Below are 17,400 nucleotides of genomic sequence, written 5' to 3' on the forward strand. Positions count from 1 at the left end.
GATAAGTATTAAATGAATTGTGTAATTTAGTAATATAATTATATTTCTGGTGAGAATTTCTGGTACAGAATATTTAAGAAGATGTTACTATTAAATAAATGTGAGACATTAATAATCCCTTCTCATATCTTTCCTAGGTATTACTAAAAGCTTATTGAGTGAATATGCAGTCTGTCTTCCCCAACACAGGCTTTTGTCCCTAAATAAGGGCAAGTTTTAAACAGACTTCTTTTATTCCCCATCTTTCTCTCCTTTTTTCTATTCCATTTCTCTCTTACAGCTCTATTTATCTTTTCACGATGACTCATTCTCTCTACTTCTTATTATTCCTACCTCTTGGCCCTTCTTACAATTCCTAATGCTTTTTAGAACTTTGTTTCCTTGTCACCTGCTCTTTCTGTTTTTGTTCTTTTTGCTTGGCTTTCTCCTCCACTTATCGCCACCTTCTCTCCTTGCCCTCAAGGTACAGGGCAGGAGTGGGTAAGGAGGAGCTCAGCTGGGCTAGGGGTGGAGCCACCTGTTCACCGCTTGGAATTCAGAACCTGACGGAGAAGGATCTGGCTGCTTAAATTTAGCCGAGGCTGAAATCCGTATGGCCTTCCTACTGAAGGCTAACACTTTGGAGGGCAATTGGGACTTGGTGAGATTAGGAACTGCCTCTCTCTTCTTTTTTTTTTGCTCTCCCTTTCCTCCTTCCTGTTCTGTATTTTTCACTCACAGTGTCTATCTCCATGCTATTAACTTTTCTTTCCTTTTCCCTGTTGCTTACTATTCAGTTTTTTTCTCTGTCTAGCTCTGTGTCAGTCAACTTTATTTAGTATTTGTTTGTCTTTTCTGTTACCCATTCTTCCTACATATGTTTGCTCTCTCTCAAAATTTAACTTTTTCTACCTCTTCTCCATTTTATTCTTCCCTGTATTAGTTTTCTTATCCAACTCTCTTTTTTTCATTCGGTCATTTTCTGTCCACCTCTCTATTCTCTTTATCTTACAGTTTTCCAGAGATGTAGCCGTGAGAAGGGTAAAAAGGTCACCTTGTCTTTCTAGGGGCCTATTCAGCCTTTCTACTCATTCTCAAACTTGTAGTGTGTTTTGATTAGACACTGAAGAAGAGTTTGCACTCTGTACAGATAGTTAATAAACAGTGAAATTAGAGTAAGGTTGGATATTAAATTTAAAAGCTTAATTTTATACTTAATTTCTCTATTTAGCTTTTTACTGCAATACAGTGGATACAATTTGTTATGGCAACTCTGAGGTAAGTTTATTTAATCTCATGTAATGTGACTAAACTAGTATAAGCAAAGCTGGAGAATCTTGAAGTCTTTATATTTTCCCCTGGGGATTTGCTTTTACTCTTCAGCTAGAGAGAAATACTTTTCTTTACCATGTTGATATTTTCTTTTTTTTTTTAAGTTGAAGTATAGTTAGTTTACGATGTTGTGTCAGTTTCTGATGTATTTCATCTTTCAGTCATACATATATTCCTTTTCATATTCTTTTTCATTATAGGTTACTATAAGATATTGAATATAATCCCCTGTGCTATACAGTAAAAACTTGTTGTTTATCTATTTTATATATGGTAGTTAATATCTGCAAATCTCGAACTCCCAGTTTATCCCTTCCTACCCTCCTTCCCCCTGGTAACCATAGGTTTGTTTTCTATGTCTGTGAGTCTGCATATTGATATTTACTGATTAATAAAATGTAATAACATCAACAGTAATAATAACAAAAAATAGATTGAAGGATAATCTCTAAAAATCAAAGGACAACTGGGTCAACAGGATTAATTTGCAAAATCAGTTGCAAAGTACTCACTTTGGCAGCACATATACTAAAAATTGTAATAATACACAGAAGATTAGCATGGCCCCTGCTCAAGGATGATGCAAAAATTTGTGAAGCATTCCATATATTTTTATCATTGTATTTTTTTTTGGTGGGGGGAAGATTACTAGGTCTATTTACTTATTATTAGTTTTGTTTTTTTTTAATGGAGGTACTGGGGATTGAATCCAGGCCCTTGTGCATGCTAAGCCTGCACTCTACCCCTTGAGGTCTACCCTCCCCGCATATATTTTCAAAACATATGTGCAATCTATTTTATATCAATTATATGTCAGTAAAGCTGTAAAAAAAAATCAGTAGCAAAAAAGAAGGAGCCCCAGTTGTCCTATTTAATGATAGTCTTTTATTTCTGTCAGTGTTATAGGTTCAAGTTCACTTATTGCTTATGCTGTATTCCAGAATATACAGAAATCTCCAGAGGTGAGCAATCTCTTTTTTGTTGGATTTGAACTTTTAGTTACTTAGTCTTTGAAATAAATAAGAGAGGTGTCATCTATAAATGATGGATTAATTCTATGAATTGCTTGTAAATTTGTCATTGTAATACACTGAGATATTTTAGTTACTGCCAATAGATCTCTCTTTTCTTGTAGGTAATTATTTTAACTATTACTTTGAATACTGAGGGATTGACTAAATGTGGATTAGTGGATAAATGTAGATTTTTTTGGTATGCATTAATTACTACAGTTAAGGAAATGGGGTGTTGTTTGAAGCCTATATTCACTCTAACCATGGTAGGGTCCTGCCTAGAAGTAAATTTTGTGATGTTGATATCTTGGTAAAATTGCTAGTGGAGCTAGAAATAGTTTAAAGACAGCTATACGGAAGATATTTGTTTTGCTGTTCTGGCCCTCTAGGCAATCACAGTTTAATGGTGAAAATAGAGTAAAAATACACCCTATGTAAAATTGTTCATACCAGAAAGATCTCGTCAAAAACCTTCCTTTTTGCTCTCCTGCCTGAGCAGTGTTCAAAAACAAAAACAACTCTTCCTTTTTTTGACATATAAGTGATAAATAAAGATTGTATATATATTTTAAAACACCCAATCAAAACCAACTAAATAAACCTTCCTGATCAAGAGAGAACTTGGGAAAGTGATGAATTTGCTAAGCTCGATAAAGATTTTAAGAGAAATGTTAACAACTGTTTTTCTAACTAGACCAAATGTTGCAAAATTAAGCAAAATGTAGTTCAGGACATGTATGGGAAAGCTTTTATAATGTGGAAAATGTCATTGGGTTTTATTGGGCCCACTTTAACTCTGTATGTTGGACGCTTACTGTGTTTCAACTGCTTTGAATGTTTTACAAACTTTATTTTATTGATCCTCATCATTCTCCTATGAGAAGGATGGTATCAGCCTCACTTTACAGATGAGGAAATTGAGGCTCAAAGTCATGAAATAACTTGTTCAGGTTATACAGTAAGTAATAAAGCAGAGATTTTCAAAAGTCCAACTCTTAAATACAGCCCCCCTTCAAATTAAACACAGTTTTAAGTATTTATTATATTCTAGGCACATGTGCCCAATGTTTAAAGTACATTTTTCATTTAATCCTTAAAATAATTCTGTGAGGTAGATATTATTAGTCTGATATTATATGTGGGTAAATGGAATCCTAGTGAAGTTGAGAGACTTTCCTAAGGTCTTATAGCTAGTAAATGTTTGAACTAGAATTTGAGTGCAGACTTGTCTTGTTTCAAAGTCTCTCCCCACATACACTTTTAAACCATTGAAATATAATACCTAATGAAAAGAGAATTTTTAATTTCAGAGGTAGAATATGACTATGTAAGTAAAACTAGGAAGTAGAAGTCTTGATACCGTATTGTCATTGCCAGCCAAAGTAATCTTAGGTCATACATCCTCTGATGATTCAGATTTCCCTAACATTTGTTTCCTGAGTGTTTGCTGAAATTTGAGTTCATATGTGATTAAGTTAATGAAGTATGAGCTACATACTGGATGGAGGTACACAGAGATTCTCAGTCTCAGCATTGTTGATCTTTTGGGTTAGATGGTAATTTGTTGTGGGTGGCTGTGCTGCATCTTAGGATGTTTAGCAGACTTTACCCATTAGATGTAGTAGCAACCCACCTTCCTCACGCAGTTATGACAACCAAAAATATCTTCAAATATTGCCAGTTGTCCCCTGAGAGAGGCAAAGTCACTCCTAGTTAAGAACCACTGCTGTAGAGTGACCTATGGCCTGACAGTAAGTTAGAGCCTTATAAGGATGTGGGGTCTAGTTTGGCCTTGGATGTGACCTTTAATTTCTCTGGCTTCAGTCCTCTTACCTTTCACATAACCAGAGCATAAAGGACTTAATAATCATTAGTTCAGTGGTTCCTGCACATTGTTTTCTTGGCCTAAGGAAGATTCCAATTTTTCCATCTTAAAAATGTCAGCTGTACTCCCTGTTTTCTTTTATTTCTTCATCAAATAGCATATTTAATAGCAAAAACTCATGGAAGGCATAATCCGAAAAAGGCAAAAATTATTAAATTAATGATTATAGTAGATTGGAGAAATCCATGGAAAATCTTTGAGGGAACTAGCTGATTAGACGGTAACTCAGTGAGGCAACTTAAAGAGAAAAGAAAGTGGCCCAGGCCAGCCAGTGTTAAAAAACAAACAAAAAAACCCCCCAAAAACCCAAAACAACTTGAGGCAGATATACTTGACTGCACTTGTGTGACATGTGACTTCATTTCCTCGTGGAGGGCACTTTTTTTTTAAACTGGAGGTACTGGGGATTGAACCCAGGACCTCCTACATGCTAAGCATGCACTCTGCCACTGAGCTATACCCTCTCCACCTAGGTCACTTTTGATATTTTTTTATAACTTGATTTCACTTGAATAGAAATATTGGGAAGTAAGGTTTTAAAGAGTATTAACATGAGTTATTTTAGGTCTTTCACTTTACCAGGATACCTGGACCCAGAACCTCCCTAGGGAAAGTCTTTATATACAGTGTGTTCTGCCCTTGCACCTTATTTTGCTCTTGATTTAAATTAGACAAGTGCAAATATATATGTTTTCTTAAAGAGTTTTTGCTTTCATATTAAGGGCCATATCTTAAGTAAGCTTTTTCATGTCTTTCGTATTACCAAACACTGTGCTTATTATATTTTTCTTAATACATGCTCTGTATCATACTTTTCTTTGTATTACCTTTGATGTATTGTCTTACTGAACATAGAAGGGATGAAATCCTTTTTAATTTCAGTAATAGGTGCTTAGTTAAGTTTTGTTGTTTAATTGATTTTATCTCCTTTTACTAGAACTCATGATTTTTCAGCTATGAGTAAAAGTATATAAACTTCTTTTTATTCTTCATTTCCCTTCCAAAAACTTTAGGTATGTTTTAATGGCCAGCAGCTCCCTATATATAATAAGGCTGTTTCCTGAATCAATGACAATAATTATGTTTTTGCTCACAAAAGTTGCTTAGCTGCCTTTCTGCTCCAGAGTTTTGTATTCAGTTTTAATTTTTTAACCATTAACAGTTACAGACTTGTAGTGGGTCATAGGCCAGTACAGTCTATAAATATGACACCTGGCTGGAACTTTAACAGGCTTACCTGGAGCAAAGGATATATAAGGTTAAAATATATATGTATGGTTAATTATATTTGATATCTAGTAAATACAGTTTTAAATATTATTTCACTTGTTTTTGTTTGTGGTAGCCAAAGCAATGTGACCATTTACTCCTATTGGCAAGGTATTAGCCTCTTAACTTTCCTTTCATTTGGAAGAAAGATATGAGAAAAATTCCCTTTTATACAAGTGAGAAGATTAGTTCTTATATTAGTATCTGATGACAGCTTGAAAATTTTTTAACTCATATATTGTGAGATATATCAGACATGATTTGGAATGCAAAAAACAAGTACTATATAATGAATGATTATAAATAAAAACTAGGGACAAGAAATAGAAATTGCCTGTATCCCCAAACATTACTACTGTGTTCCTTCCCAGTCACAACCCTCCCCCTCACCTCTACGGGTAACCACTATCCAGATCTTTGTTATAATCATTTCTTTGCTTTTAGGTAAAGTTTTACCAGTAATGTGTATATCCCTAAACAATTTAATTTTGCATTTTTGAACTTGACATAAATGGAATAGTACTGTCTGTATTTTTTGGTATGTATTGTTCTGTGATTTGCTTTTTCCCTCGATATTTGTGAGATTTACCTGTGTTGTTGTGTATAGCAGCTCTGGCTCATTTCTTTTTCATTGGTGTTTAGCATTCTATATTATGAACATACCATAATTTATCTATCTACGGTGCTATAAACAATCTTGTACATTTCTTCTGGTGCGTACATGCAAAAATTTCTCTACTGTATTTACCTAATAACAGCATTGTTATAGGATATGTATATCCCTTAGATAATGCCAGACCTTTTCCAAGTGGTTGTGCCAGCATTGTATGAAGGGTCCTATCGCTTCATGTTCTCATTAATACTTGATATTGTCAGACTTAAAAATTTTTTTTTAATTTTTAAAAATTACAAAAATATTTTTTGAGGGGAGAGGTAATTAGGTTTATTTATTTATTTTTTAACAAAGGTACTAGGGATTGAACCCAGGACCTTGTGCATGATAAGCACGCACTCTACCACTGAGCTATACCACCCCTTCAATTATTTCTTTCATAGATTTTTGTGTTTTGTTTAGGAAAATTTTCCATAACCAAAAGTTGAAGACATTCTCCTATATTGTCTGAAGAAAACCTTTACAGATTTTGTCTTTCACATTTAGGTCTTTAAACTAGTTGGAACTGATTTTTTAATCTGTGAGGTAGAAAGTAGGGCCCGAATTTCATTTATATCTGTATGGATACCCAACTGTTTTAGCATCACATTTTGAAACAACTGTCCTTTCTCTATACATCTGAAAGCCACCTCTATCGTATATCAGAAGTTTAACCAAGACTTATATGCTGACAACTACAAAACATTGATTAAGGAAATTAAAGATGATTTAAAGAAATGGAAAGATATCCTATGCTCTTGGATTGAAAGAATTAGTATTGTTAAAATGGCCATGCTACCCAAAGCAATCTACAGATTTAATGCAATCCCTGTCAAATTACTCAAAGTACATTTCTCAGAAAAGTGGAACAAATAATCCTAAAATTTATATGGAATCACAAAAGACCCAGAATTGCCAAAGCAATACTGAAGAAAAAGAATGAAGCTGGAGGAATAACCCTCCCAGACTTCAGATAATATTACAGAGCTACAGTAATCACTGGTATTGGCACAGAAACAGACCTATAGATCAATGGAACAGAATCGAGAGCCCAGAAATAAACCCACAAACTTTTGGCCAATTAGTCTTCAACAAAGGAGGCAAAAATATACAATGGAGAAAGGACAGTCTCTTCAGCAAGTAGTGTTGGGAAAACTGGACAGCCACGTGTGAAATCAGTGAAGTCAGAACACTCCCTCACACCATACACAAAAATATATTCAAAATGGCTTAAAGACTTAAGATTCTATAAACCTCCTAGAAGCAAACGTAGGCAAAACATTCTCTGACATAAATCTTAGCACTGTTCTCTTAGGGCAGTCTACCCAGATAATAGAAATAAAAGCAAAAATAAATGAAGAGACCTAATTAAATTCATAAACTTTTGCACAGCAAAGGAATCCATAAGCAGAACAAAAAGACAACTCCCTACAGAATGGGAGAAAATATTTGCAAGTGATGAGACTGACAAGGGTTTAATTTCCAGAATATATTAACAGCTTATACAGCTTTAATAACAAGAAAACAAACCCAATCAGAAAATGGGCAGAAGACCTAAACTAGCTATTCTCCAATGAAGACATACGAATGGCCAATAGGCAGATGCAAAAATGTTCAGTATCGCTAATAATCAGAGAAATGCAAAAAAGAACTACCATGAAGTATCACCTGTCAGAATGGCCATCATTCAAAAGTCCACAAACGATAAATGCTGGAGAGGGTGTGGAGAAAAGGGAACCCTCCTACACTGCTGGTGGGAATATAGTTTGTTGCAGCCATTATGGAAAACAGTATGGAGATTACTCAAAAAGACTAAAAATAGACTTACTATATGATCCAGCAATCCCACTCCTGGGCATATATCCAGAGGGAACTCTAATTAGAAAAGATACATACACCCCAGTGTTCACAGCATCACTGTCTACAATATCCAAGACATGGACGCAACCTAAATGTTCATCGACAGATGACCGGATAAAGAAGTTGTGTTATATTTATACAGTGGAATACTACTCAGCCATAAAAAATTAAAAATGCCATTTGCAGCAACATGGATGGACCTGGAGACCATCATTCTAAGTGAAGTAAGCCAGAAAGAGAAAGAAAAATATTGTGTGATATCACTTATATGTGGAATCTGAAAAAAGACACAAATGAACTTATTTATAAAACAGACACAGACTCACAGACCTTAAAAACAAACTTATGGTTACCAGGGGAGAAAAGGGGTGGGAAGCGATAAATTGGGAGTTTGAGATTTGCAGATGCTAACTACTGTATATAAAATAGATAAACAACAAGTTTCTACTATATAGCATAGGGAACTATATTCAACATCTTATAGTGACCTATAATGGTAAAGAATATGGAAAGGAATATATGTATGTGTATGTATGACTAAAACATTATGCTGTACACCAGAAATTGATACAACATTGTAAACTGACTATATATCAATTAAAAAAAGTTTATATATATACTTAGGTTTGTTTTGGGCTCTCTGTCCTGTTCCATTGATCTGTTTGTCCATCCCTAACCTAATACTGCTATATCTGCACTCTAGCTTTATATTGCTTTGATATGTGTAGGACAAGTCCTCCTTCTCCTTTTTCTTCAAGAGTATAATGGTTAACTTGATATTTTGTATTTCAGTATAGATTTAGAGCCAACTTTGTGAAATTCCACAAGAAAATATGTAGAGATGTAATTGAGATTGCATTTAATCTGTATATCAATTTAAAGACAGCTGACATTTTCATAATATTGCATCTTACAGTCCATGAGCCTGGTATATTTCTTCACTGTAGATGATTGGTGTCTTTCAATAAATATCTTACAATGTTCTCCACAGAAGGGCCTTAACTGTTTTCAGAAAAGTGAGAGTGGGGAGGCCAAAAGAGGAAGGATACTAGAAAATGAAAAAAACAAACTTCACCAATCTGGTCAGAAATTGTAAGACAGCATATACAATTCACACTGATATTTTTCTCCACCTTGATCTTTCACTGATATGTAAACCTGTAAGATGAATAAGGTCTGAGGATCTAATGTATAATATGGTGACCATAGTTGATAACATTGTATTGTACAGTTGAAACTTGTTCAGAGAATAGAACTTAAATGTTCTCTCACACACATGCAAAAAGGTAAGTATTGTGAGGTAATGGATGTGTTCATTAACTTGGGGGAAATCTTTTCACAATATACACATATATCAAATTATCACATATACTTTAAGTATCTTAAACAATTTTGTTTGTCAATTATACCTCAATAAAGAAAAAAATGCAAATTAAACTATATGAAGATTTTTTTTTAAAAGCTGTTTTCATTTTCTTTGAGTTCTCAACCTTATCCAAAAAAACACTCAGGTAATAATTTCATTTCCTGTTGTTAGAAGATGTCGGCTGTGCAACTAGAGCACTTTAAATTTCCCATTTGTGGTATGTCTCCATCACAAAACTTCTCATCTTTCCATTCTTTCTTTTTGACCCTGTATCTGAGGAAGGAATGCCTCTGTGAGGAAAAGTTCCAATGCTAATACGTCCATGAGTACTCTGATTGCGGAACAATTGGGGTAGTTTCGATTGCAGATTCCTTCCTGCCTAGAGTATTACTATTCCTTTACTTTCCCCCCACAGTCAACCAATGGCAGAGACTCCAGAAAAAATTATGCCTGGTTTCCTACTAGAAAGGTAAAACGTAAAAATAATTGATTGTTACATTTTCCTGGCTATATCATTTTTGAAATTATTAATTTGATTGGTTTGACAGATAAGGCCACTCTTTTATCTGAGCTTCTCTGACCTCCTCTTGGGGATATGCTGGCTCATTGAGGCACTTCTCTATGGAACTTCAGCAGCCAATAAGGACATTGTCTGCTATAACCTACAATCAGTTGGGCAGGTGAGTGCTGCTAGATTGTGACTGTACCTTGCAAGAAAGGTGCACTTAGATTTAAATAAGAAACAAAGATAATCCATCCTGGGAAGTGAAACCTTTTTGTTTATTGTTACATTTCAAAGCAATAGCTTTTTATTGTTTTTCCACATTAAAAAACTTATTTATTGTAGAAAATTTGGAAAATTCAGAGAAGCAAAGAGATAATTAAAATCACCTAGATATAATCACTCTTTAATATTTTATGTATATTATATATTTTCTAATCTTTTCCTCTGTTGATGTATACATTTTAGAACAAATAATACATTAATTCTTTCTGTAATCTGCTTTTATTATTCACCATCCTGTGACCATATTTCCATGTAATGGGATATACTTCTACAATATCTTGTGAGAGTACTGCATGTTTTTAAAATTACGTTAATATAATAAATACTGACTTTCGGAAATACTACAGATGATTGTGTATGAGTTGTATGTCTTTCACAGATTTTATCAATGGATTAATCCACATATTACTATCAGTATTTAATGTTTCTGAGCAGTGTGAAAAAAAAGAGATTAATATTCAGTCTGTACTCACTGCTAGATGCTTCCTCAGGGATTTATTAGAGGGGAAATTTGCTTCAGTTTAGTAGGAAAATAATAATATGTAATTAGTGTGAAATCCATGTAATAATAATGTTACTTATCTGATATGAATATAGATATCTTAGAGACATACTTTACTCAATCCTGCTAATAACCTTATAAATTAGAGATAAGACTATATTGTTTTCTCAGATGATAATAAACAGTATTATTTCTCAATAATAATATTATGGTCTTAGAGCTGGAAAAAAAAATCTGCATTAGAATCCTGGACCTGATTAATTTTATAACCTTAGGCAAGTAACTCTTTCTGAACTTCAGTCTCCTAAATCTGTAAAATGGTCATTAATAGCATTTACTTTGTGCTTGGCACAAGTGTGATGAATGTTACTTTATTTTTTTAACTTCCTTGAGCTAGCTGTACATATAATAAACTACATATATTTCAAGTGTACAATTTGATCTTTTTTATGTAAGTGTGAAATCATCACCACAATCAAGATAACAAACATTCCTATTTTCATCACCCCCTAAAATCATTTCAAGTGTATTTTCTTTTACCTCATGGACCATATACATTATAATAGTTGCTTTCAGAAATATTTGTTGGATATTTCCAATATCTGGCTTATTCCTAGGTTGGTGTTTGTTGATTGTCTTCTCCCATGAGAATGAGTAACCTTTTTTTGTTCTTTGTATCTTGAATGTAATTTTTATCTCATCATCTTTAGGAAGTGGTTCAAATCTTAGTCTAGTTATGTAAGTCTTGGCTGTACTGGTTTGGGACTGTCATGTGCATGTGTGGTTCAGGGATTAGGCTGAGACTTGTATGGAATCACACATAGAATTAGAGCATCCTGTTTTCTGGCTCTGTCATTTCTGGAATCCCCTTCCTACTTCCCTGCCTCAAGGGGGACTTTCTCTGGTTTCTATGGCTTAAAAAATGGATTTCTATTAGAGATTTAGGTGCCAGCATTGAGCAGCATCATGATTGGGGTGCACAATTGAGGCAAAACTGAGAGAAAAAAAGGAAAAAGTTTGGGAAACTCACTTCTGTGTAGTTCACAACTCCATGTTAGACTCCCTTCTGCTAGCCACTTGCTTTTTTTTTTTTTTTAAACTGTTCAGAGTCCTCAAGTAGTTGATTTTTATATTTTTTCCAGAGTTTTTGTTTGTAATCAGTGGGAGGGATGGGCTATAGAGAGCTTAAACACACTAGCTAGTTTAGTTTTAGTTTTTTAATTGTGGTAAAATATATACATAACATAAAATTTACCATTTTAACCATTAAAAATTTTTAACCTGTGATAAAAAAAATTGTATTACAAAATTTAATATCTCAGCCTCCTTTAAGTGTACAGTTCAGTAGCATCATTCACATTGTTGTGCAACTGTTACCACTATTCACTCCAGAAATTTTCATCATCCCAAACTGAAACTCTGTATCCTTTAAAAAATACATCTCCATTTCTTCCACCTTCCAGCTGCTGGTAACCACCATTCTACTTTCTGTCTCTATAGAATTGACTAACTCTAAGTACCTCATGACAGTGGAATAGTACAGTATTTGTCCCTTTGTGTCTAGCTTGTTTCACTGAGCTTAATATCTTCAAGGTTCATCCGTGTTGTATGTGTCAGAATTTCTTTTTTGTTGTTGTTAAAATATAGTTGATTTATAATATTATATTATTTTCAGGTGTACAATGTAGTGATTCAATATTTTATTTGATTATATTCCATTTAAAGTTATTATAAAATATTGGCTATATTCTCTGTGCTGTACAATGTATCTTTGTATCTTATTTATTTTATACATAGTAGTTTGTGCCTCTTAATCCCCTCCCCCATCTTGCCCCTCCCTCATCCTTCTTCCCACCGTAACCACTTGTTTGTTAGGTATGTCTGTGAGTCTGTTACATTTATTTGTTTTATTTTTTAGATTCCACATATAAGTGATAGCATACAGTAGTTGTCTTTCTCTGACTTACTTCACCAAGCATAATAGCCCAAGTTCCATCCATGATGTTGCAAATGGCAAATTTTCATTCTTTTTATGACTGAGTAATATTCCATTATTTTTTTCTTCTGTTTTTTAGGAGCATGTTATTTAGTCTCCACATGTTTATGTTTTTCCCACTTTTATTCCTGTAATTGATTTCTAATCTTGTGCTGTTGTGTTTAGAAAACCTGATTGATACAATTTCCCTCCTCTTAAATTAATCGAGACCTGTTTTGTGGCCTAGCATATGATCTATCTTGGAGAATGTTCCACATGCACTTAAAAAGAATGTATATTCTGCTGTTTGGCATGGAATGTCCTGTAGATATCTATTAAGTCCAACTGGTTTAATGTGTCATTTAAAGTCATTGTTTCCTTAATGATTTCCTGTCTTGATTATCTGTCCATTGATATAAGTAGGGTGTTAAAGTCCCTTATTGTTATCATGCTATTGTCACTTTCTCCTTTTATGTCAGTTAATATTTGCTTTATATATTTAGGTACTCTTACATTAGGTGCATATATGTTAACAAATGTTATAGCCTCTTCTTGTATTGATCCTTTCATCTTTATATAATGCTCTTCTTTGTCTTTTGACTTTGTTTCACAGTCTACTTTGGGGAGAGGGTATAGCTCAGTGGTAGAGCACGTGCTTAGCATGCATGAGGTCCTGGATTCAATCACTGGTGCCTCCATTAAAAATAAATAAATAAATAAATAAATACATACATACATACATACATACATACATACATACCCTTATTACTCCCCCAAATTAAAAAAAAGTGAATGAATAAATAAGTAAATCTGAATACCTCCCTCCCCTCAAATATTAAAAAAAAAAAAGATATTTTAAAAAATACATGATGTGGAGGAGGGTATAGCTCAGTGGTGGAGTGCGTGCTTAGCACACACGAGGTCCTGGTTCAATCTCCAATACCTCCATTAAAAATAATAAACAAACAAAGAAACAAACGAACATACCTAGTCACCTCCCCCTGCAAAAAACAAACAAGAAAATAAACTCTACTTTGTCTGATACTTGTATTGGTACCCTAGCTTTTTTTCTTTTCCATGTGTGTGAAATATCTTTTTTCCATTTCATCACTTTCCATCTCTGTGTATCTTTAACTTTGAAGTGAGTCTCTTGTAAGCAGCATATTGTAGGTTCTTGGGTTTTTTTTTTTTAAATCCAATCAGCCACCCTATATCTTTTGATTGGAGCATTTAGTCCTATGACATTTAAGTGATTGTTGATAGGTATGTTATTGTCATTTTGTTAATTGTTTTCTGGTTGTTTTTATAGTTTATCTCTGTTCATTTCTTCTTTTACTTTCTTCCCTTGTAGTTAGATGATTTTCTTAAATGGTATATGTGTGTTCATTTCTCTCTAGGTTTTGTATATCTATTGTACGTTTTTGATTTGTAACTACAAATCTGCAGCCACTGTGGAGGACAGTATGGAGGTTCCTTAAAAAATTAAACATAGACTTACAATATGATCCAGCAATCCTACTCCTGGGTATATATTGGGGAAAAAAATACTAATTTGAAAAAAAGATCATGCACCCCAATGTTCATAGCAGCACTATTTACATTTCCACCAACAGTGTAGGAGGATTCCTTTTTCTCCACACCCTCTCCAGCATTTATTATTTGTAGACTTTGGCAGGGGGAATAATTAGGTTTATTTCTTTATTTATTTTAAAAGAGGTACTGGTGATTGAACCCAGGACCTCAGGCATGCTAAGCATGCACTCTACCACTGAGCTATACCCTTCTCCCCAGGAAAATGTCTGTTTAGATCTTCTGCCCAGTTTTTGATTGGGTTGCTTTTTGATATTGGGTTATATTAACTGTTTGTATTTTTTGGTTATTAGCCCCTTGTTGGTTGCATCATTTACAAGTATTTTCTCCTATTCCGTATGTTGTCTTTTCATTTTGTTGATGGTTTACTTTGCTGTGCAAAAGCTTTTAAGTTTGATTTGGTACCATTTCTTTATTTTTGCTTTTCTTTTGCTTTGGGAGACTGATCTAAGAAAATATTGCTGCAGTTTATGTCAGAGACTATTTTGCCTAGGTTCTCTTCTAGGAGCTTTTGGTATCATGTCTTATATTAAGTCTTTAAACCATTTTGAATTTATTTTTATATGTGGTGTGAGAGACTGTTCTAATTTCATTGATTTACACGTAACTGTCCAACTTTCCCATCACCACTTGTTGAAGAGTCTGTCTTTTTTCCATTTTACATTCTTGCCTCCTTTCTCATAGAGTAGTTGACCATAGGTATGTGGATTTATTTCTAAGCTCTCTATTCTGTTCCATTGATCTGTATTTCTGTTTTTGTGCCAGTACCACACTATTTTGATTACTATACCTTTCTAGTATAGTCTGAAGTCTGGAAGAATTACAGTTTTTTTTTAGCTTTGACTTTTTTTCCCCCTCAGGATTGCTTGCAGTTCTGGGTCTTTTTTGATACCACATAAATTTTAGGATTTTTTTTTGTTCTATTTCTGTGAAAAATATCAAGAGTATTTTGATAGGGATTGTATTAAATCTGTAGATTGCTTCTGGTAGTATGACCATTTTAACAATACTGATTCTTCCAATCCAAGAGAGTGGAATACTTTCCCATTCATTTGAATTATCATCTATTTCCTTTATCAGTGTTTTATAGTTTTCAGTGTACAGGTCTTTTACCTTCTTGGTTAAGTTTATTCCCAGATACTATATTTTTTGACATGATTTTAAATGGGATTTTTTTTTTTTACTTTCTTGTTCTTATATTTTCTATACATTTTTAAATTTCCATATATTAATCTTGTATCCTGCTACCTTACTGAATTCATTTATTAGTTACAATAGTTTTTGTGTTGAGACTTTAGGGTTCTCTATATAGAGTGTCATGTCATCTGCAAATAGTGACAGTTTTACCTTTTCCCTTCCAATTTGAATACCTTTTATTTCTTTTTCTTGTCTAATTACTGTGTCTAGGACTTTCAATACTTTGTTGAATGGAAGTGGTGAGAGTGGGCATCCTTATCTTGTTTCTGAATTTAGTGGAAAGGCTTTCAACTTTTCATTGTAGAGTATAATGTTGGCTATGGGTTTGCAGTAAATGGCTTTTATTATGTTAAGATATGTTCCTTCCATACCCACTTTGGTGAGAGTTTTTATTATGAAAGGATATTGAATTTTGTCAAATGCTTTTTCTACGTCTTTTGAGAACATCATATGATTTTTGTCTTTCCTTTTTTCAATGTGGTATATCACATTGATTGATTTGCATATGTTGAACCATCCTTGTGACCCTGGAATAAATCCAACTTGATCATGGTGTATGATCCTTTTTATGTATTTTTGAATTCTGTTTGCTAATATTTTGTTGATGATTTTTGCATCTATATTTATGATTATGTTAGTACCTTGGTGTGCTTTCTTCATGTTTCTTATGCTTGGTTTTGTTATGCTTCTTGGACATGGTGGCTTATATTTTCATCAGATTTGGAAAAATTTTGGTCATTATTTCCTTAAACATATTTTCTGTTTCTCCCTGCCCTTCTACTTCATCTGGAATTCCAATCCCCTGTGTTAGCTTTCGTGTATTGTCCCACAGTTCACTGAGGATTTGTTCTTTTTTAAAAGTCTTTTTCCTCCAGGTGTTTCATTTTAGTTTCTATTTGTGTGTCTTCAAGTTTATCATGTTTACTAATTTTTGCAGTTTCTAATTTTCCATATTTTAAATTTCATATACCATATTTTTCATCTCTAGAATTTCAACTTGGATCTTTTTTATATCTTCCATTTCTCAGTGTCATGCTCATGCTTTCCTTTACCTTCTTGGACATAGTTCCTTTAACATTTTTGTCTCCTAATTTTTATAATTATGTCATATATGAGTCCATTTCTATTGATTAGTTTTTCTCTTGGTTATGGGTCATATTTTTCTGCTTACTTACATTTTTACTAACAATATGTTAGTAGGTGCCTGACATTATAGATTTTACATTGTTGGGTGTTAGATTTTATATACATATATGTTCCTTTAAATTTGGGGGTTCTGTCTTAGACGTAGTTAACTCTGCTTCTGTTTGATTATTTTTGAAGGCTTGCTTTTAAAGCTTTAGTTAGGGCAGCCTCTCATGCTGATTAATAAGGCAATACTGTTCTTGTAATTCTACCTTATTATTCTATAGTACTGCCTTTCCTGCCTATGGTTTAGGAAGTCTTCACACATTGGCTGATGGGAACACAAACTATTCCTTTAGGGATTCCTTTAGAGATTGTTCTACCTCCTTCTTTCTGGTGTTTTTTTTAATCTATTTTTCATGGTTTTCTCTCCTATATGCATAGATCAATTCTTAATCCAAGACTTGAAGGTACCTCTGCAAATCTCCAGAGCACTATGTCTCTGTGTGTCTACCTCTTCTCTGATAATCTGCTTTACAAATTATAGCTGCCTTTGCCTCCCCAAACACTGAAATCTGTCTCCTCAGCTCACCAATATGGCTCATCTCTGTTTGGATTCCTTGTCACTGCACTCACTTTTTCTAGCCAATGAGCTGGGGAACTTCATGGGTTCAGCTTGTTTGTTTTTCACTCTTTCAGGGATTACTGTTCTGCACTGATCATTATCCAGTGCTTGAAAACAGAATTTTTTTATGTATTTTGTCCAATTTTTAGTTTCTAAGAATGAAGGGCAAGTTATATTTCTGTTACTTCATCAAAGACAGAAGTAGAAATTCCTTCTCTTGGATTTTATCCTATGGCTTATCTT

At 33.7% G+C, this 17,400-nt stretch overlaps 1 protein-coding gene and 2 non-coding genes across 11 annotated transcripts in view; 2 read left to right on the forward strand and 1 right to left on the reverse strand.

Moving 5' to 3' along the window:
• Nucleotides 1-17,400, forward strand: part of TMEM116 (transmembrane protein 116) — an 85,108-nt gene that overhangs the window by 6,747 nt on the left and 60,961 nt on the right. The window contains exons 1-5 of one of the 9 annotated variants that reach the window (XM_064481212.1): nt 415-640; nt 1,211-1,257; nt 2,210-2,273; nt 9,772-9,825; nt 9,905-10,036. In XM_064481212.1, coding sequence (XP_064337282.1) covers nt 593-640; nt 1,211-1,257; nt 2,210-2,273; nt 9,772-9,825; nt 9,905-10,036 — 345 coding nt within the window. In that variant the 5' untranslated portion in view covers nt 415-592. Of the gene's footprint in view, nt 1-414; nt 641-1,210; nt 1,258-2,209; nt 2,274-9,771; nt 9,826-9,904; nt 10,037-17,400 lie in introns of those variants that run through there. The other 8 variants (XM_031442737.2, XM_031442739.2, XM_031442738.2 and 5 more) reach the window with 8 other exon arrangements.
• Nucleotides 1,816-1,923, forward strand: LOC116150074 (U6 spliceosomal RNA). The gene has a single exon (XR_004133751.1). It is a non-coding gene; the product is annotated as a U6 spliceosomal RNA (small nuclear RNA).
• TRNAD-AUC (transfer RNA aspartic acid (anticodon AUC)) lies at nt 6,441-6,512 on the reverse strand. The gene has a single exon. It is a non-coding gene; the product is annotated as a tRNA-Asp (tRNA).

The sequence above is a fragment of the Camelus dromedarius genome, chromosome 31, assembly GCF_036321535.1.
Source record: "Camelus dromedarius isolate mCamDro1 chromosome 31, mCamDro1.pat, whole genome shotgun sequence".
Classification (NCBI taxonomy): Eukaryota; Metazoa; Chordata; class Mammalia; order Artiodactyla; family Camelidae; genus Camelus; species Camelus dromedarius.